Consider the following 22393-nt stretch of genomic DNA (forward strand, 5'->3'; position numbering starts at 1 on the left):
AGATTCTTTTTGTTATAATACTGATCAAACTAATCAAATTAATTGTTTTTAAAGCCAAAACATGATTCATTAGTTATGTTAACCAAGACAAACTTTAAGCCAATTTCTCCCCAAAACCGACGAAACCGCTCCAAGTTTAATGTTACATCATTAACAGCATCTGTAGTTATTTAATGTGTTTAAATTTTCTGTGAATTAAAAAAATCAGTCTAGATTATAGTTTGTTTTAAAAATAAACATGTTAGCTTAGCTTAGTAATAACTAAAAATCATCATGACCAACATGACCTCTTTAAAAACTCGTAATAAGACAATTTATAGTTTTAAATTGTGGTAACAGGTTTTATTTATTTAGTTTTATTTTCAATGGACAAATGAGCTGAGCTAACAGTTGTTTTCTCCTAGTGTAATATCAATGTTTCTCAGCAACTTTTGGTTTCAAAATAAACTCATTCCCAACAACCTATTGAGTATTTTGTCAGCTAAGATACTATGATAATATCTATCTTACTCATGTTAGCCTCGGTTTCAATAGCCATTATATTATGGCTCTTGTGCGTATTATGTTTTTCTTTTTCGGTTTCGCAGCAGGTTTGTTCGTTATAAACACCAGCCTCCCCTGCCAGTCCAGCTGTGTTGGTCTGCTGTGTTTGTTTTTTCTAATCGCAGAGACGTCTTATCTGTATGATCGAGACGGTAATCAGTTGGCTTTGTCCAGACAACAAGGGGCCAACTTGAGGCAAAGAGGGCCCCGAGGCCTCCCTGCTACTCTGCTATAAAACTTTAACTCGTAGACATGGACATGTCCTTTCAAGTCAGCTGGAGCTATGGCTGAATGGTAAAGGAATCGCTGCTTAGATATATAATCTGGCATCCATTGTTTTGCTCCTGTGTGCAGAACAATGCAGAATGTTTGGAAAAAAAGGGATTTTCAGTTTTTACAACATTTTTGCATGGAAGGCTACAGCTGCAATTTGTCAATCTAGCAATAAAATGGTGGCTAAATATTTACGCTACACTGCAAAAACACAAAATCTTTTAGTTTTAGAACAAATGACTTACTACACTTGAAATAAGACAAAACGAGTAACTTTTTAGCAACAAATAGGAGCTTTTTTAGTTAAAAGTAGTAGTTCCACCGGCAGATTATTTCACTTATAACTAAAACTAAATAAATCTCCCAGTGGAACAAGTTCTTTTTATTATTAATCAAGAATTGTTGACTTAAAACAAACTCCTATATTTTGGTGAAAAGTTACTTGTAAGTTAGTTTTGTCTTTAAATGTAATATTTTAGTACATTTGAAATAAGACAAAACTAATTTACAAGCAACTTTTCAGCAACATATGGGAGCTTGTTTTAGTTCTAAATAACAAGAACTGGTTCCTCTGACAGATTATTTCACTTCTAACTAAACTAAATCTGACAGTTTAAGAATTATTCACTGAAAAAAGCTCCTGTATCTTGCTCTAGAGTTAATTTTAATTTAGTTTTGTCTTATTTCAAGCACATAAGATATTTGTACTAGAACGTAAAAATTCTTGGTAAGATTTTGTGCTGTTACAGTGTAGAATCGTTGACTTTACGAACTCTGCCGCTCTCCACCTTGCCAACCTGTCCCATTCGTGTGCAAACTGAGCTGTTATTGTCCTGACATCTGCCTTTGTCTGCCAGCCACAGCCCTCAGCCTGGCCATGCAAAACGGCCTAAATCAGCGACTTTATGTGTATTAATTAAGCCTCATGATGAGCTCAGCATGATCAGGCATTTGAATGCATTCCTCTGGCATTGTGCAAACTCTGCAGAGGTTTCGCAACCTGAGTCATTTAGATGGGCTGCAGATTGTAGAAGTGGGGGTGGGCAGGCAGACAAAGGGCTAAATCACACAAACACCCATCGGACGGCCTGCAGGCCCCCCACCTGCCCTCCTGAGACACACACTGAGGTGCTAATGAGAAATAATCAGGCTGTTAGTTGCAGTTACCCGCCGCACAATAAAAAATTCAAATAGGCACAACTGAAAAGGAGAAGGAATACATTTATATAGGGACAAATCATACAGTTACAAATGCACTGCAAAAACACAAAATATTGCCAAGTTTTCTGGTTAAGTTTCTAGTGCAAATATATTTATACACCTGAAATAAGACAAAACTAAATTACAAGTAACTTTTAGAGAGATATAAGAGCTTGTTTTAAGTCGATAATCCCTTAATATTGATGGAGAAGTTCTAGTTTAACTGGAAGATTATTTCATGTTATTAGTGAAATTTTATTACAAATATGCTTTAAAGTCAAAAAACACAATTTCACAATTGCAGTGTTTGTTCAAGCAACAAATCATTAAAAACTATGCCGTGGCATCATCCTCCAACTACTTCCTGTGGTCTTCTTCGTGGTTTCTGACAGTGGTAACATCCGATTGTTGATCGTGTGACTCGTGATCCAAAAACAAAATTTCCATGACAGGTTTCCCAAATTAACCAATTTCGATACGGAGAAAAAACCTCATTCCAGTGCAAAGATTAGTTTTTTTTTTCCAAAACTGCAGCGTTTCCATTAAGCTAATTTATCTTCAAAAGGCAGCGACTGAAACTAAACGTTTCTCATCAATATTAAGGAATTATTGACTTAAAACAAGATCCAATATCTTGCTGAATAGTTACTTTTAAGTTAGTTTTGTCTTATTTCAAGATATTTGCACTAGAAACTAGACCAAAAGTAAGACTTTGTGTTTTTGTTGCACGGTAAAAAAAAAAATTTTTCATTGAAAATAAAAGTTTCACCCACAAGGTGCACTATATAAAATTACATTTCACTTGATTGTATAAATACTTATGAACAATAAGACTAAGTTTTGTATAAAATGCATGTGAGAGCAGGCTTCTGTGGAATGGTTTTAATTATCTGTGTCCCAGTGTTGATGTTCAAACGCTCACATGGCTGCAGCTTAATCCAGACAACCATGAAAACACAACCCCGACCTCAGCGCCCTTCATCAAAGTCCGCTTCTCTCTGAACTTGTTTTCGTTTCTCGTCAAACGCCGAACTCCGAGGTCCGCTTTTAAACTCTGGCGAAAGCCGAGACACATGGCAAATAAAGGAAAAAACAAAATAAGTGAGGGCACAAGGCTCTCCCTCCTTAATTGTACCTAAAGGGAAATCCCTTTAAATAGTAGCTGGCAGAGGCAGCGAGCTGGCAGGCAGATCAAACAGTCGCTGAGCAGAAGCCTTATAAATACAACACATTCGCTTGCTGACTTCAAACGGCCTCCGCAGGCCGTTCCTCATGCAGCCGGGCCGAGCTGCGGTCAGCATGTTCACAGAGAGACTTCAGTTCTCTGCATAAACGCAGCGCTCTCGCTTCACTTCCCATCAACGAGCCGTGTTTCAGCTCTCACTTCACGTTAGCGCTGATTGCTGCGGCAGCAGGTCAAGACGACGGCGACTGGGGAACTTTGCTTTTCTTCACGTAGACCTCCGAGGCGGAGTCGGGCACCAGGTGGCCGAAGCTGCTCCTGAACGAAGCGAGGTGGTGGCCTGCAAAAGAAATACGTGTGAAACGCATCGCTGGAGTAACGTGTCCCTACATGACGTCCTCAACTAGCGTTTAAAAAGAAGTGTTTACTTAGACGTCGCAGTCGAGCAGCAGCTGTGATTATTCAGGCTTATTGTTCAGGACTGCTGCTCAAATACCAATCTAATGAGAATTTCTTAGGAGCCTTCAGGGGTTGGCATGTTTAAAGAAAATTATTGAGCAAAATTTGCACATTTTGCACATATTTTTACTTCCTTTTGGGTTTCTACTGCTTCTAAAAACAGCTCAAGCTCTTTAAAAGAACCATCCAGCTGTTTTGGTAATAAGTTAATGTCATTTGGTGTCTGAAAAACCTCCGAATGCAACGTCACAAATCAGCAGGCACTGAGCCGTTACCTAGCAACCCTAGTAAAGCCCAACACGTTACCTAGCAACCCCAGTAAAGCCCAACACGTTACCTAGCAACCCCAACGGAATTCCAGCATGTTTCACCCACAAGGTGCACTATATAAAATTACATTTCACTTGATTTCATAAATAATTTTGAACAATAGGACTTAAGTTTTTTATAAAATGCTTGTAATAACCGGCTGGCTTGTAATAGCTGGTTTTACTGCTGTATGTGCTGTACAATGGATACTGGAAAAGACAAGTGTTTTTGTCAATTATTGTTCAGGACTGCTGCTCACATACCAATTTAATGAGATTTTTTTTAAGAGTCTTGAGGGGCTGGACAGAGTGGCATGTTTAAAGGGGCCTATTAAGCAAAATATGCACATATTTGTACTTCCATCTGAGTGTCCACTGCTTTTGAGAACAGCTCAAGCACTTAAAAAAAACACCCAGTTGCGTTTTAAGTTAATGTTTTTTAACTTCTGAATGCGACGTCACAAATCAGCTGGCACTGCATTGTTGCTTAGCAACCCCAGCAAAGCCCAACCCATCACCTAGCAACCCCAGAAAAGCCCAACCCATCACCTAGCAACCTCAGCAAAGCCCAACCCATCACCTAGCAACCTCAGCAAAGCCCAACCCATCACCTAGCAACCTCAGCAAAGCCCAACCCATCACCTAGCAACCCCAGCAAAGCCCAACCCGTCACCTAGCAACCCTAGCGAAACCAGCCTGTCACCTAGCAACCTCAGCAAAGCCCAGCCCGTCACCTAGCAACCCTAGCGAAGCCCAGCCCATTACCTAGCAACCCCAACAGAACTCCAGCACATTTGGTCAGCTAGTTCTACCACTGCAGAATGGCTGCTGGAAAAGGTGATTTTTTTGCTCTCAGATACGAATCTAATGAGATTTTCTTAAGAGCCTTGAAGGCTTGGACAGAGTTTTATGTTTGAAGGGGCCTATTAGAGTCTACTAATGCTTTTCAAAGATGTACGGTTGTTTAGTTGCGCATCTGTTTGCAGCCAATTTCACGTGTGAGTGTAAATGTTGAGTTGGGGGGCCAGCAGCAGATTATTTGGATTTAAAGGGACAAGACACCCTAAAACAGTTCATTCTGACTAAAATCTCATTTTGTGCAGAAAATGCAATGAACATGTTTCGTGTTGCTCATAGATCCAACCTAACTTGTTCTAAGAGAATTATAATAGGTCACTTTTAGAAACCAAGCATCTTGTTGGACATTGTGCTTCAGATCAGAGCAGTTTCTCACCCGTCCACGTCTTCTGTCCGGTCAGAGTGAAGCTGTTGCACTGAGAGTGGGAGTTGCAGATGTACGCAGCCTCCCTGGCGCTGTGGACGGACAAAACGCAGCCCTGCTGGCTGTAGGACGGCCAGCAGCGGTACTCCCCGTTCCCAGAGGGGCTCATGTCTCGCATCACAGTGTAATCTAACCACAGAACGAGACACGGTTCTTCAGTACAGCAACTCTATGAGGAAAATCTGACAACTAATGCCACTTAAAAAATAAGAAAAGCAAAATTCAGATCTGAAATTTAACAAAAAAAACTAAATAAAAAGCAAGCAGTTATGTGGTTTAAGAAAATATCTGTTCAATCAATGTGACACAATGGCGTACCACTAGGTCGTGTGCTAAGCCCATCATTATTCACCAATTACATACATAATCTTGGACAAAGTATTCAGAGTGAAAATGTATTATTTATGCAGATTACATTATTTTCTCCTGCTGTTGCCTTTCAGGCTTTACCAAAAACAGTATCAGTCTTGACTTTAAAAAATCTCACCAGATCTCACCGGTCAACAGATTGAGTTGGAATTAAATTTTACACATTTAGAGTTTTTAGTTGAGCACATTTAGCATCACAATAAACCATGAAACTTTTGCTGGTGTTATCTTATAGAAACAAATGCTGCTTTTGTTTCATTTTACAGCAAATATTAGCGGGAAAACCTTTTTGCTAGTAACTGACTATACAGTCTTTATAATCAGGACAGACTTTACCATGGAGCGCTGAGATTTACCACTAGCTCTGGTCCCTTTACTCACTACTATATACTTTATTGTAAATGTAACTGGAGTCTTTATGTGCCTTTATGACACCTCTGTTATCAAGCTGAACTGGGCAAGAATGCAAAATCACATTGGAAACGGTCGGAAATCCAAGTGGCCTGGGTCGCATTCGAAAAAATAAATCAGATCTGTGTTGTTCAGACTGTCATATAAAGATCAAATAAAGATCAAATACAGGTCGCATTAAGGCAAAAAAAAAGGAGTAATTGTGTCACTGCAGGGCTGCAGTTGAACGCAGCCTTAAGTCTCTCCAACAAACTGCTGCTGTGCATTAAAAGCAGAACTTCCCCCTCCGGACCGACCCGCTCCGTTTCTACTCCCTCCTCCTTCTCTACATTTGTGTTACATTCATCATCATAACTCTTTCAGTCAGACGTCTTGTGGATCTGGCCTTAAATCATCTGCTACACATTAGCCGGAGCCATGAGAGAAAAGCATGCACACATACGTCTGCACGCACACCCGGCCCAGAAGTGGACAAAAGCCTCGCCTGTGAGTCGGTGTGGAGGAGGCGCAAGCTGGTAACCTTTTGTAAGTGGCAGGAGGCAGCGCGTGTGTGTGTGTGTGTGTGTGTGTGTTAGGAGTAAAAAACTTCAAAAGAAGAAGAAAAATCAGGAACATTCATATCTAGATTCAGAAATTAAATCCTCTGTATTCCAAATTGTGGCTTTAATCCTGAATAAATGCCACTTTCTCCTCTTCCACTTACAAAAATTGCAGCTCTTTGCTCCTCCATCGCAGCTCAGATGATCTCTGCAGAAATTACTGAAGACTCTCCATCTGTCAGCAATTTTAAATTAGGACTGGAGGTCTGATGAGTATCTTTTTTCCCTCTCACACATTCGAGCTTGTGGATTTTTTTCCCTTCCAGGGACATTCCACTGACACAAAGCATAACCAAAACAAATTCAAGACTAAGCCGGAGCTTAACCTAACCATAACTCACACGTCGGCCGCTTATTCTAACCAGAAATGAGGCTGAGCTACTTTAGGTTTTCTCATGCGTTTGATTAATCGAATAGAAAAAAACTAGAAAAACATGTCAGTGTTGGAAAGTTAGGCTTATTTCTCACTGCAAAAACAAAATCTTACCAAGTAATTTTGGTCTAGTTTCTAGTGCAAATGTTTATTTCACTTGAAATAAGACAAAACTAACTCATTAGTAGCTTTTATCAAGACATGGGAGGTTATAATACCTTAGTAATGATGAAAAAGTTCTAGATCTACTAGCAGATTATTTCACTTAAACATTTTTCCCTTGTTTAAATAAAATAATTTATCAGTGGAAGTAGTACTTACTTTTAAACGTACTAAGGAATTACCCACTTACACTCATATCTGGCTGAAAAGTTATTTGTAAGTTAGTTTTGTCTTTTTTCAAGTGAGCTAAGATGTTTGCAGTGGAAAATTACTTGGTAGGATTTTGTGTTTTTGCAGTTTTGAAGTTACTCACAGTCAGCAGAATATCCAGAAATTTTACTCAAATACAAGAAGCAATACTTCATAATCAAATTACTCAAGTAAACATGATACTAAAGTCTTTTTTTCCCCCCAGAGTTACTTTAGTAAATGTGACTTAGGTTTCTGTTCAACTAAAAGTAAAATATAGTGAAACTCCAGTAAAGTTTTAATTCCTCTAGCAGATTATTTCACTTATAACAAGATACTTTCCCCATGTTATAAATGAAATAATCTGCCAGTTGAATTAGTGCTTTGTTATGAATATTATTGACTTAAAACAAGTTCTTAAATCTTACTAAAAATTCACTTTTATGTTAGTTTTGTCTTATTTTAGGTGAAGTAAGATATTTACCCCAAAAATACTTGGTAAAATGTTGCAGTCATGCTAATCCAGTCTGAACTTTGAATCACAGACCTCACAGGGAAGTTTGCAGCAGAATCTGCAGAATGCGTTTATAATAAACAGAGACATTTTTCGAGCCTTATCGCTCGCTCGCTCGCTCGCTCGGCGGCGGCAGCAGTCGACTCCTGGCACCTCCTCGCTAAGCTGAAACGTTCCCTCCCTTTGCTGGCAGCCTCTCTCTGTAACCAGGCCTCTCTTTTACCCCGGACCTGTGATTAAATTCACAAAGCGCTGCTATATAAACAGCCCAGCATCTGGGGGACGGAAAAAATCTCCCCACAGGAACGCAGCCAGTCATTCTGTTATTAATATTTCATACGGCCGAGAGGAGAGGCGGGGAGGGGAGAGGGAAAGTGAAGGGCTTCTCTGAGCTTATATGGAAGAAGTTTACGTTGTGTAGGATTGTTTTTATGGAAGAAATTAGACGTTTCTGCAAAAGTATTCACTCTCCTTTTTACTAGGATTTCATGTGACGGACTAACAAATGGCACTAATAAAAAATATTTTGCAACATGTCTTTGTATTCAGCTGGTTAGAGTTGAACTGAAGATGAATTTAGCGAAATTTAGGAGGAAAATATGTCAGAAGACAAGAATGGAGGTTCGTTTTCAGCAGGACAATGAACCAAAAAAGGCAAATTGTTTGGATCAAAAGGTCAAAGTTCAGACCTAGACTGCAAAAACAAGGCAAAACCAACTTAAAATGAACTTTTCAGCAACATATAGGGGCTTTTTAAAGTAAATAATTCTTGAATATAGATTTTAAAAAGGCCTGAACTGCAAAAACACAAAATCTCATCAAGTATTTTTCAGTCTGGTTTCTAGTGCAAATATCTTAGTACACTTGAAATAAAACAAAATAATCTTACAAGAAACTTTTCAGAAGATGTAAGAGTTTGTTTAGAGCCAATAGAATTGATAATAATAAAGTACTAGTTCCATTGGCTGATTATTTAACTTATCAATAAGACATTTTTACCACAACATAAGTGAAATAAACTGTGGGAATAGTACTAGAAATTATTTACCTCCTATATGTATATATATATATATATGTATGTTGAAAAGTTACTTATAAGTTACATTTCTCTTATTTCAAGTATAATAAAATAGCTTAAAACTTTCCCTCAGCGTCACATGTTGACGCGTCGGGAAACCAGTTTGCGTCGTTCTTTTCTACGCACAGCGTGATTGGTAGAAAATTTTCAGGTTGGGAGGGGGGAGAGACTAGTGATACATTCATAGGGTGTCGGATAAACCAAACTCACAGTGGATTTGACAGCGAAAGTTTATTATTTGAATGACAATTTATATGATAGTTGCGATATAGCCATTTTAAATATCGTAAATTGAAAATATCGCGATACATCGAGTATACTCGATATATCGCCCAGGCCTAGTTTGACACATGTCCTACCACTTCCTGTCATCTTCTTTGTCGTTTCTGCCAGTAGTAACACCCGGTTGTTGATCATGTGACTCTTGTGATTCCAAAAACGTGCTTCCATTTCAATTCAAACGGAAAATCAGATTTTGTTTTCAGAAATTGACATGTTTCCATTAAGCAAATTTAATTTCGCTTCTCCCATTTGGTCTCGTTTGGAAATGCAGCTAAAGACTCTCGATCCAAAATGTTGCAAAATTAGTGTCTTGTTGTGCAAAGCTGCCAAATACACACCACAGATTTTATTTGTAAAGAAAGCTATAATTTCCCTCCCTCTTCACCACTAGGTACTATATTGAGTTAATCTAGCATTTAAAATCCTATCGATATAAAGTTTGTGGTTGTGGGGGTGAATGCAGAGTTCAGGATCAATTCCACTTTGTTTTTCTCGTCTTCTCGCTCCGGCTGCCTAATAAAGCTGTTAGAAAAAGCCAGAGCGGGAGAAACGAGCAGCTTTCATTTTTCTCCAGCTTATAAAATGAAAACAGAAGTGCAGATTGTGTGCGTGAAGAGCCGGCTTCATTCCCACAGCTCTTACCTCTCAGGGCTGAAGGGTGCAGGTTGTCCAGGTGGAGGCCCGATTTGTACAGGAGGAGGATTTGTTCAAAGGCCTCCAGAGTCTGATTGATGTCGGCTTTCAGCTCCCCTGGAAAAACAAAATGAATCACATTTCTCATATGATTTAGCTTCACAGGTTCACGATTTTAACATAACATTTGTTTCAGAGGGGTATCGCGCTTGTTGAGCTCATTAAGTTAAAAAAAACTTAAAGTAAGGGTGTTCAAAGTGTGGGTCGAGGGCCATTTGTGGACCCTAGATAGAATTTGTGTGGACATTGGATGTGGATGCGAATTAGTCCCACCAGCGCAAGTGGTTGAAGTAGGTGGAGACTTTTTGTCACACAAATGTCAGATAATACACTAAAAAAATTAAAAAAAATAAATTCTGAGAATAAAGTTATATGTGCAACTTTATTCTCCAAATATTTACAACTTTATTCTGGTATTATTGGAACTTCCATCCATCCATCCATTTTCTTCCACTTTACCCGGGGTCGGGTCGCAACTTTATTCTGGTAATATTTACAACTTTATTCTGGTAATATTGTAACTTTATTCTCAAAATGTTCCGACTTTATTTTAGTCCACTTGAAATAAGAAAAATCTAACTTACAAGTTTTGTCTTATTTCAAGTGTAAGATAAGATATTTGCTCTAAAAACGTGACAAAAAATACTTTACAAGTTTATTGTTGAGCATGTAAACTATTTTTTAAATTAAACTTTGTGATTTTTTTTTTAAGTTCTCCTTTGTTTGAGGATGTTACAAAAGGTTTCACCGCCCTGCCTGAGGGGCATGTCGTCACACGACGGTGGTGATGGAAAGATTCGCTCTCTGATCTCTGATAGTTAATCATGTCGGTGTGTGCCGTCCTCACCTGTGGTGTTCATGATGTGGTCGACCAGGTGTGTGAGGCCGGGAGGGGCCTGGTGAGGCAGCAGGTAGGTGAAAAAAAACCTGCAACGGAGCAAAACGAGACAGAAAAACACCCTGAACACAACTTTTCATAAAGTAGAAAGCTGCACTGCAAAAACACAAAATTTGAAGTATTTTTGTCTAGTTTCTCAGTACACTTGAAATAAGACAAAACTAACTTAAAAGTAACTTTTCAGCCTGACGAAGCTAGTTTTAAGTCAATAATTTGTGTTTGAGATTTTTTTAAAGAAAGTACTAGTTCCTGTGGCATTTGTTTTATGTTTTTTTATTTTTAACTTACAACAAAACATTTTTTTATATAAGTGAAATAATGTACCAGTGGAACTTTATATAATGAACAAAAACAGTCTCCTATTTGTTGCTGAAAAGTTACTTGTGAGTTAGTTTTGTCTTTTTCATGTGATCTAAAATATTTGGACAAGAAACCAGACAAAAAAACTTGGCAAGGTTTTGTGTTTTCACAGTGTAGCATAAACATTTATCCACCAGTTTATTGCTAGTTCTGACAAATTGCAGCTCTTGCCATTTATAAAACTTGTAAAAACTGAAATTTTACTTAACAGTCTCCGTTTTTTCTGTACAGAGCAGAAAAAATAGAAACTCCAAAATTTTTGAATATAGATTAAAAAAACAGTTCTACACTGCAAAAACACAAAATCTTACCAAGTATTTTGGTCTAGCTTTCTAGGTGCAAATATCTCATTAAACTTGAAATAATACAAAACTAACCTATAATTAACTTTTCAGCAGGATGTAGGAGCTTATTTTACGTAAATAATTCCTTTAAAAAGTACTAGCTTCACTGGCAGATTATTTAACATGTAACAACACATTTTCCCCATGTTATAAGTGAAATAATCTGTTAATGTAACTAGTATTTTTCCAGTAATACTATGAAATTATTAACTTAAAACAATCTCTTATATCTTGCAGAAAAGTTACTTGTACGTTACTTTTCTTATTTCAAGTGTACTAAGATATTTACACTAAAAACTAGACTAAAAATACTAAATAAAATTTTATGTTTTGCTGTGCAGACCTTTTTTTAATCACTATTCAAGAATAATTTACTTTAAAAAAAGCTTGTATATATTTCTGAAAAGTTACTTTTAAGTTTAAGTGTACTAAGATATTTGCACTAAAAATTAGACTAAAGACAGTTGGTAAGATTTAGTGTTTTTGCAGTGCGTCACAAACCACTTTAAAGGGAAAACGTGTTTTTTTTTCTCCAGCCATGTTTCCAGATGTATGTCTTTATCTTTTCTGTCATTATTTTAGTTGTCAGTGTAACCAGTGTTTTAGTCCCACCCATCCAAAGCACATCCATCACGCTGTAAAGCTGTCACTTCTTCTTCTTCTTCTTCTTCTTTTTTTCGTACCTGTAGGCGTTGTAAATGTTCCTCTTCTCGTTCAGGCCGTCGCACACGCCCCGCGTCGAGCAGGGCACGGTGAAGTTCCTGTGCGGGAACTTGAGCGTGCAGTCGGCGTCCGTCCAGCAGGCGATCTCCCCGGCGCTGACGTCGTCCAGGTCGGTGAGCTTCAGCTGGCCGGAGACGGTGATGAACTGCCGCGGCTGGAAGTCCAGCAGCCCCACGGAGCCCAGAGGAGAGCGGGACAGGAAGTGCAGCAGCCGGACCAGATCCAGACACACCTGAGATCCAGACATGCCAAAACCTGATCAGTTCAGGCGCTGAATAATTACCCTACAGCTACTGGATAACAACATGAAAACCACATTACAGGAAAACTCATGTATGAAGCTGTGAGAATCATTTTCCTCTCTACACATTTATGGGTTTTTTTTCTTTCTCCAAACTAACCTAACTCTCTGTGAAAAGCTGAGTTGGGAAGACCTGTCATAATAAGCAGTAAATCTATTAATCACATGATAACTTAAAACAAACTCAATCAATTTTAATTTGAATGATTTGTTTTTCTCTTTTCTCTCTTTTTACCAAACAAAAACTGGATGATAAAAGTCTTCAGTTTGGTGTTTTGGTCTCAACTAGACCTTTTTTTGAGACTTCATAATTTATTTTATTTGTTTTTTCTGTTGTTTTGTTTATTTATTTTGGATATTTAAAATATCTTACAGTTCCAGTGTTAAATGTTTATTGATCTTTTAAGAATGTATTTCTACATTATTTCCATTATATTATGTGAAAATGGTCTCAAAACAACAATTCTATCGTTTATCGCGACAATAAGTTCAGGGACAATTTATGGTCCAGAAAAATTTGTTATCATAACAGAGTTTTGTAGTAACTAGTTACATTTACTTGAGTAATTTTATTATGAACTATTGCTACTCTTACACTGCAAAAACAAAATCTTACCAAGTACTTTTGCTTAGTTTCTAGCTCTAATATTTTAATGCACTTGACGTAGGACTAAACTAACTTAAAATTAACTTTCCAGCAAAATAGGAGGTTGTTTTAAGTAAATTATTCCTTAATATTGATGAAAATACAGAATAAAAAAAGACTGTTTGCTTAAAAAACACATATTCAGAGCCAAAACTGCACAATATGTAAATGTAGATTTTGTATTTAGAATAAAAATACTTTTCTTTGTGATTATGTTTTAATTTGAAAACAGTTCTGAAAGCATGTTGTTTTCCTACAACTAATTATCTAAGTAAAAAAAACATCTAAATATATAAATGTAAACATTTTAATAAGAAAAAAAATATATTTTTTATAATTAGGATGATTGTTTTTTTTCTTATGAAAAAACAAGCATCCTGTGGCCGATTCATTATAATATAATCACCCGTTCTCAGAGCAGCTGATTTGTTTTCATTTTGTTTATTTTCTCCCAAAATATTGGTATTTAAACAAAAACCTGACAAATTCCAGAAATGAGAGAATCATTTATACAAGGATAAAATTTAAACAAATTCAACAACTACGAACATGGCTACAGGGTTGCGTAACGTCGGGAGTTTCTTGAACGCCACGCGATGGAATCAGGGCAGAGCAGAAAAAGGGTGCAGGGTGAAACCGAACACCCTGAGAGCGATGCACCCTGCAGGGGCCCAGCCGGCCTGCCAGGGGTATCATGACCCAAAATTCAGGCGATGCAGCAGAAAAAGAGCCACAGCTGAGATAATCGCTCGTATTTTCAGTCCACCACCCACCGATTCCGTCTGTCAAACAATCCCACACCTCAACTTATTCACATTATATTTCCTAGAGAGGAAGAAGTCTACAGCTGAAACGATTAATGGGTTTAATTGTGATTAATCGAGAAGTTAAATAATAGGTTCATCGTTAAATAGAATTTACAGACACAAAAAAAGGCCATTAGCTGAAAAAAACAGCACAGTCTGAGCAGTAATTTTGCCAAAACTGACAAAAATGAATACATTTTAAATTTAAAGGTGAAGCATATATTATAACTTTTATTAAAAAATATGTTCGTTTTTTTTTACATATTTGTTAAAACTGTCATTATGTCATCAGTTTGTTCCACTTCCACTCAGAGCTACTATTTCCATCTGAAAACAACCAATAAGAGCCAGGAGGAGGGACTGTCAATCACCACATGTACTCGCTGCTAAATGTGCTTATGGGGGAAAAACAACCTACAGTTACAGGAAATCCGTTTATCCGCCGCTATGCTAACTAACATTAGCATTTACGACAGGTTATGCTAGCTGCAGGTAGCAGAGAGTATGGAGGGATGGTGAAGGGTGATTGACAGCGCTAAGACCCGCCTCCTGGCTCTGATTGGTTGTTTCTAGTTAGAAAAAGACAAAGGCGCTTGATTTTTTTCACAGATTATGGCAATTTGTTTTTAGAAAAGTTACATACCGCAGCTTTAACTGGAGTTTACAAACGCAAAAACACAACAATTAGCAAAAACAAATTGTTTTTCCAGCAGAAATTAAGACAAAACTGTATAAAACATATATTCATTTTGCATTTTAGATTATAAAAAAATTTTTTTTGTCTGTAAACACATTCTACCCAAAACTGTCAAATGGGTTAGTTTAAGCTTCACGTGTAAAAATCTCCCACTTAGCATCTTCTGCTGTCCAATTATTGATCGGCTAATCTAAATTTATAGTCAGATTTTGTCACATGATGATGTTAGAAGTATATTTTTTAGTTGCAGATGATCACTAAAAAAATGCTTTTATTACTTTTTACGCATTAAAATGTTTAGTTTCTTATAAAAATAAATTTAATCATGCGGTTAAATAAAAAATCTCTAGAATGTGGCAATTTTTTAAATCCGATTGTCAGAAAAACTGATTAATAAAACAATTGTTAATTACAGAAATCGGACCTGAATGAAGAGCTAAAGAAAAGAGAAGAAGCTGCTGTTTACCCTGAATCTGTCCTCCCAGGGAGTCTGGAGCAGCTGGATCATCTGGAGAGGAGTCCCCTGCTCCAGAATGACAGCCACTCTTCCTCTTTCCACTCCTCCTCCTCCTCCATGGACTCCTGAACAGTGGCCCTTCAGCTGCAGAGGAAGAAATAACAGCGCAGTGAATACACAGGTAGTAGAAAACCCCAAAACTGCACTCAAGTAGAGTAGAACTGCTTAATGATGTTATTACTCAGGTAAAAGTAGAAACGTATTTGGTAAAAAGTCCATTCAAGTACTGAGTAATTGATTAAAACATCATTTAATATTTAAAAGTTACATCATCAGATGGACTAAAGTTTAGTGGAAATTTTGGCATTACAAGGACAAAAATGACAATAATTTATAAAAGCAACAAAAAAAATTAACAATCAGGCAAAAGACAATTTTTCCAAACAAAGCAGTTTTTTTCAATATAAAACTTTAACAGAAACTTTGTGTGTCTGTTTCTGGTGAATTTCTTTTATTAAAACATGTTTGTTTATCATTCAGTGGGTAAAAACCCTCAAATAACAGAAGAAATACTTCAAAAGTAACGACGTATTCGGTAAAATGGCTAAGTAACTGATCAAAACATCAATCATTTAATATTTAAAAATTACATAATCAGACGGACCAAAATATAAAGTTATCTGGAACTTTTGGTGTTTTAAGGACCAAAAATATGAAACTAATTCATGTAAATAACATAATTACAAAAATATTTCCAATTTTTTTCCAAATGACATTTTTTCAGTATAAAGCTCATGAAACTTGTGTCTGGTGAATTTTTTTATTGTTTTTCATTCAGTGAAATTACTCACAGTGTCAAACTCATTTTTATTTTGGGCCTCATCAAGATTATGAATATCCTCATAATCAGTTGGGGCAAAATGCATTAATAAAACCCATTAACAAACCGTTAAAATATAAATACAAAGCTGTCTCTGCATCTAAATGCTTCTTAAAGTGAAATAATGTTGAACTTCATTTCACAGTGATGTAATTTGGCAATATACATATGAAAACTGCTTTGACTTCATTGTTAAAATACAATTTAAGCGCATGCAACGGTTATCTTCTGGCTTCTATTTATGTTTCCCTGTGAGCCACATACAATGTTATGGTGGGCCGGATTTGGCCCCCAAGCCTTCAGTTTGACACAGAAATTTTACTCAGGTAAAAGTACCAATAGGTCACAGTTAAATTACTCAAGTAAAAGTAAAAAGTACAGCGTAGTAAAAATACTCCTAAAGGCTATTTTTTCCAAAAAGTTACTCAAGTTAAGCTATGTTCACACTGCAGCCTGAAGTGACCGAATTCCGATTTTTTTGTCAAATCGGATTCTTGTTGGCCTTGTCGTTCACACTTCCAAATATATGCGACTTGTCTGTGAACTGCAAACCGGCCAGAAAGTGTCCCGCATGCGCAGTAGAGGGCGCTCAATGTTAGAGCGTGTTCCCAACCGCCATTAAAAAGAAGAAGAAGCGCTCCGTGTTTGCGGAAGTAAACATGGATGCTAACGGTGTAGCATATCTTACGATTTTTGAAGTTGATGTCCGACCGGAACCAGCATATTAACAACTGAATCCTCATTACCGTCCGCCATGGTTGTTTTTATTCCCGCTTGACCGTATCAGGACGCAGAAAAGTGACGTTTGTCGAGCATCAATGACGTTCAGGACCTGACCGTTACGGGTTCAGGTCACATTAGAAACGATGGGAAATCCAAGTGACCCGAGTCCCATTGGAAAAAATCCGATCTGATTTGTTCAGACTGTCATGAAAATGTCAGATAGAGTTCGTATTAAGTCAAGAAAATCGGAATTTGGTCTCTTTGGACATGTAACTGAGTAAATGTAACTAGTTACTACCAGCTCTACGTATTAAATGATGGTGTGTGGCGTTGAGAAGCTGGAAAGGGAATATCTCTGGATCTAATCCTGACTTTCCATGGTTCCTGTCCTACTGCTCAGATTTTCCTTTGTCTCAGTGCTGGATGGAAAGTCTGCCTGGCTCTGCAGGGCCTTCCCGTCTAATTAAATTAAATTTGCTGACCTTCCTCTGACCTCTGCGTCCAGTTTTGGCAGGAGCGCACAATGCTCCTCTGTCCTGGTCCATCTGACTCACTCAGACCATTATGGCTCAATTTAGAAGCAAACCCAAGCGATTGTCTCCGTGACGGCTCAATCAAATCATTTTAACTGAATGACCATATTTCTGCATTTAATGCGATTTCACCGTCACATGCTGGATTAGAAGAGCATTTTTAGCTTTTAAATGCATTAACATGATGGTTCTTTTTATTGTATTTACTCAGAGATGGGTAGTAACTTGTTGCATTTACTTGAGTAACTTTTTGGCAAAATTATGAGTATTTTTACTACACTGTACTATTTACTTTTACTTGGGTAATTTTATTATGAAATATTGTTACTTTTAAGTAAAATTTCTGGATTCTCTAACATGTTTTAACCAAAAACTCACCAGATATAGACACACACCTGCAGTTTTTGTTAAAGTTTCATAAGTTAAATATTGAAAGAAACTGATTTGGGAATTTTTTTCTTTTACCTGATTTTGTTATTTATAGAAATTTTTTAAATTTTGATCCTTAAAATACCAAAATTTGCACATAACTTTATATTTTAGTCCATTAATGTCTTGATCTGTTGCTCCATACTTGAATAGACTTTAACCAAATACTTTTCTACTCGTACTTTACTAGATTTTCTGTGAATATGCAGTAAAACATGGTGACTACAGAGGAGGGTAAAGTACCCAAAACTTGTACTCAACCTAGAGTAGCAATACTTCAACAAATTTTTACTAAAGTAAAATGTAAAAAGTAGCCAAACAAGAAATTACTGAAGAGTAAAAAAGTATTTGGTTTAAAGTCTACTCAAGTACTGAGTAACTTATCAATAATTTAATATTTTAACAGCACTTAATCAGACAGATCAAAATATAAAGCTACATGAAAATAATTCAATGTTCCCCCAAACCAGTTTCCTTCAAAAGCTTGTTTGAGTATCCATAAACTTTACATAAGTACGCTGAGTAACTTAAGTAACTTTTCTCAAAAACACAAATTTATATTTTAACTGCTTTCTATTGCAAATATCCTATAACACTAGAAATAAGACCAAACTTACAAATAATTTTTCAGCAAGAAGTATGAGTTTAAGTCAATAATTCCTCAATATTGATGAAAAAGTTTTAGTTCCACTGGAATCACTTATAACAAGACATTTTTCACACGTTATAAATGCCTCAATATTGCTTTTTCAAAAGCAACAGAGGAATTATTTACTTAAAACAAGATCATACTTCTTGCTAAAAAAATTATTTGTAAGTTAGTTTAGTTTTATTTAAGGCGTACTAAGATATTTGAGCTAGGAAGAAAACCAAAACCACTTAGTACGATTTTGTGTTTTTGCAGTGTACTCTTTCTGGAGTACACTGCGTACAGTGTAAATATGTTAGTACACTTGAAATAAGACAAAACTAATGTACACACAACTTTTCGGTAAGATAATAGAGCTTGTTTGAAGTCAATTATTTCTTGATATTAATAAAAAAGTTCTGGTTCCATTATTATAAGTGAAATAATCCGCCAGTGGAAGTAGTACTTTTTCATCAATATTAAAGAAGTATTGACTTAAAATAAGCTCCTATTTCTTTGCTGAAAAGTTACTTGTGAGAGTTTTTTTCTTATTTCAAGTGTAGTAAGATATCTTCACTAGAAACCAGACCAAAAATACTTGGTAAAAGTTTGCGTTTTTGCTGCGTAAGAGTAGCAATTCTTCATAATAAAGTAACTCAAGTAAAAGTAACTAGTTACTCCCCAACTTTGGGTGTTTAGGATCAAACTTTTTCACCTTGATGACGTTGGGATGGCGCAGTCTCTGCAGCAGCAGCATTTCTTTCTGCAGCTTGTAGGAGACCAGCTCCCGGCAGCCCTGTGCGTCCTTAAACTCCTTCACGCACTTTCTCATGTCGACGCCTTGCTCGTTGACCATCTTCAGCGCCACGGCCTGACCTCCGGCCACATTCGCCTTCACCACCACCTTGGTGTATCCCGACCCAAGCACCTCCACCGCCCGCACGTCCACTAACGACTCGCAGCCCATCTGATCCCGGTGCGCCTTCCCGGTGCCAAGCATGACCTCATTCCACAAACTGAGATCCAAAACTGAGTCGGAGGAGCGCTGAACGTCTTCCAAAAATCCGTTTTCCTCATCATCATCATCATCATCATGAGGTGGGAGCAAAGGGAGGATTTCTTTCCGTCTCTCCCGGAGTTGGACATCCAGCCCGCTGCGCAGCTCCTCCGGATCGGTGGCGTTGAAAAAGCGCGTTGATCCAGATCCAAACTGCTTCAGGCTCGTAATGAGGAGCGACACCAGGACAGACAGGACCACGAGGGCCAGGAGGGCAGCCGCGCGTAAAGAGTGGCCCATCCCGGGCGCCTTCCCCGTCCGGAGCTGCAGGAACTGCGGACCTGCAGAGCGACCTCTCCGAGTGGGAGCTTTCTGCAGCAGCAGGAGGCTCCTGCTCGGCTCCCAGGAAACTCCCACTGGAGGTGTGTCCTACGCGGAGAGCGCTCGTAACTTTACACCCGCGGGTCAGACTGCTTTGCAGGAGACTCGACCTCATGTTGGCTCGAGTAAAAGTCCCATTTTAGCTTTGATAAGGATCTACGGCAGCGTATTAGGGTCATTGTAGATTAAAAAAGAGAGAAAATTTCTGCCACAACCACTAAGACATTTTAAGATTAATCTAAAAAAGTTTCTATAAAAAAGGGACACATCTGAGCTCCAAAAGTCGAAATTTTCCAAGATAAATCTTTGAATTTTTAAAATTTAAGACATTTTCTAGAAAACATCAGGTAATGTTTGAGTTCCAAAGGTCGAAAATTTGCGAGAAAAACAATTTAGATATTTTGAGATTATTCTCAGAATATTTCTTGAAAAAATAAAGAAATGTCTGAGTGTCAAAAGTTCCACATTTCTGAGAAAAAGAAATCAGAAATTTTGAGATTAGTTTCAGAAAGTTTGTAGAAAAAAATTGACTTCTGAGTTACAAAAGTTGGAACTTTGTGTGAGAAAAAAAATCTCCAATATTTTGAGATTATTCTCAGAAAAAAGGACATTTCAAAAAGAAAAAAAAGTAAAAGAAATTCTGAAATTTTGAGATTAATCATTTTTGGATTTCCACTTTTTTTCTACAACATTTCTGAAGTTATTCTAAAATTTTTGGAGTTTTTTTTCTCTGAAATTTTTGACCTTTAAAGCTAAAAAATGTCCTTATTTTTTATTAAAATTTTCTGAGATTAATCTAATTTTTTTGTTGATTGATTGAATCTATGATCTTTGATATAAATTTAAAAAAAGCTGTGTTTATTTTTTCTGGAAAAAATTCTTAGACAAAATTTCATTTTGTCTGAAAAATTTCTGGATATCTCAAAATTTCAGAGTTTTGAAATGTTATTAAAAATTTTTCATATCTACAATGACATTTCAGGGAAAACAGTTTTTCTACAGAACAGAATCCAATTTTTTAAAAAAATCTGGTAGCAGCACATTAATTTTTAGCCACATAAAATATACTGAAGCTCTTTAAGTCAAAAAATTAAACGGGCTGAATGTAAAATACAGCCCTGATAGTTAGTGTAGTGTTTTTAACATTACACTAAAAGTAGCCTTAAAAAGTCCAAAAAAGAATGCACTTCTACAATCTGTCCACAAGATGGCAGCAAAACACCTCTCACTTTCAGGCTAAAACTGATTTGATGACAAGAGTTTAAGACCATTTAGTGAAAAAACACACATATATAACACACACATATATAACACACATATATATTATTGCAACAATAGAATGTTGCAATAAAATGCAACATTCTATTGTAAATGTTGCTTTTACAATAAAAACGACTTTGTTTGTAAGTATGTTACCAAACTCCTCAAGCAGCAGATTTAGCTTCACTTGGTTCAAATTGACTAAAATAATGGTATATTGTTGCATTTTAGGAAATAAAAAGTTTATTTTAAAAAGGAATTGAATTGTTGATTTATCTTTTAATGTATTTATAATATTTCATAAAATGCTTAAGTGGTTAAATGAAAAATCTGTAGAATGTGTCAAATTTTAGAATAATCAATTCAAACCAATTGTTAGTTGCAGCCTTGACATTCGTGAGCCTGAACTGCAGTGATGCTCTAGGGATTATTTACCGTTTCCTCTGTTTTCTTATCGTTGTCTCGCTCAGATTCAAGATTTACTTTAGTAAATCAGCACTAGCTCAAAGACATGATGTTGCACAAGCTCACATAAATACAAATAAAAAATGTCAATACAGTCTAAAACAGAGGCCAATAAACAAATAAATATAAAAGAACTTATTGAAAAAATAATTATTGCAAAAATGTTGATTGTATTGATGGATGGTTTTGATTTCTGCCTTATTGTGTTTAAAGTTGCAGTATGAAAAAAATGTTTGTTTTTTTTGTACTTTTTAATAAAAATTCCCTGAGCTACTATTGTCCTCTGAAGAAATGCTCCAGACCAAAACCAACCAATCAAAGCCAGGAGGAGGAGCTTAGTGGTTAGGGATAGGCATATTTACTTTCTTTTGCACAAAATCAGTCTTAGATAATGAGATTTTATCTGCTTAGTGGTTTAGGCCATCTTGTCACTTTAAATCTAAAAAAGCTGCTGCTGGCCACGCCCCCTTACAGTTGCTAGGTGACAGATAGAGTTCTGCTGGGGTTGCTAGGTAACAGGCTGGATTTGGGATTACTAGGTGAGGGGAAGTGCTTGATTTGTGACATTTTTGACTTCATCTTGCCTCATTTTCCAAATACTAAAAAACATTAACCTATTACCAGATGAACAGCTGAGAAGTTTTTTAAGAATTAGTTTGTTATTAGAAGCAGTAGAGACCTCAATGTAAGAGCAAAAATGTGCGAAATGTGAATTTTGCCTATTCTTTTCATTTGAACTTGTCCAGCAGCCATTGTACAGAGGTAAAAAGGGAAAAAAAGAGCTAACCCAACCTAGGTCTCTGGTTTGGTTGCTAGTTAGCTGCGCACTCCCCTTGAATGAGATTTAATCGGGAGGCTTTTCCACTGTATAAACTACCAGACAAGAAACATTTGTGTATATAATGTTAATATAAACGTATTAAGACAGGTGTAAGAGAATAGTGTTT

General features: G+C 36.8%; 1 protein-coding gene across 1 annotated transcript; it reads right to left on the reverse strand.

The window, feature by feature from the left end:
- Positions 1 to 2883: 2883 nt before the first annotated feature.
- pkdccb (protein kinase domain containing, cytoplasmic b) lies at positions 2884 to 19851 on the reverse strand. Its single transcript, XM_032547946.1, is given in 8 exon segments — positions 2884 to 3539; positions 5201 to 5377; positions 9868 to 9975; positions 10766 to 10845; positions 12204 to 12475; positions 15160 to 15294; positions 19059 to 19655; positions 19657 to 19851. Coding segments are annotated over 8 exon segments (1656 nt in total). The 5' UTR covers positions 19837 to 19851; the 3' UTR covers positions 2884 to 3432.
- Between the last annotated feature and the right edge of the window lie 2542 nt (positions 19852 to 22393).

The sequence above is a fragment of the Xiphophorus hellerii genome, chromosome 19, assembly GCF_003331165.1.
Source record: "Xiphophorus hellerii strain 12219 chromosome 19, Xiphophorus_hellerii-4.1, whole genome shotgun sequence".
Taxonomy (NCBI): domain Eukaryota; kingdom Metazoa; phylum Chordata; class Actinopteri; order Cyprinodontiformes; family Poeciliidae; genus Xiphophorus; species Xiphophorus hellerii.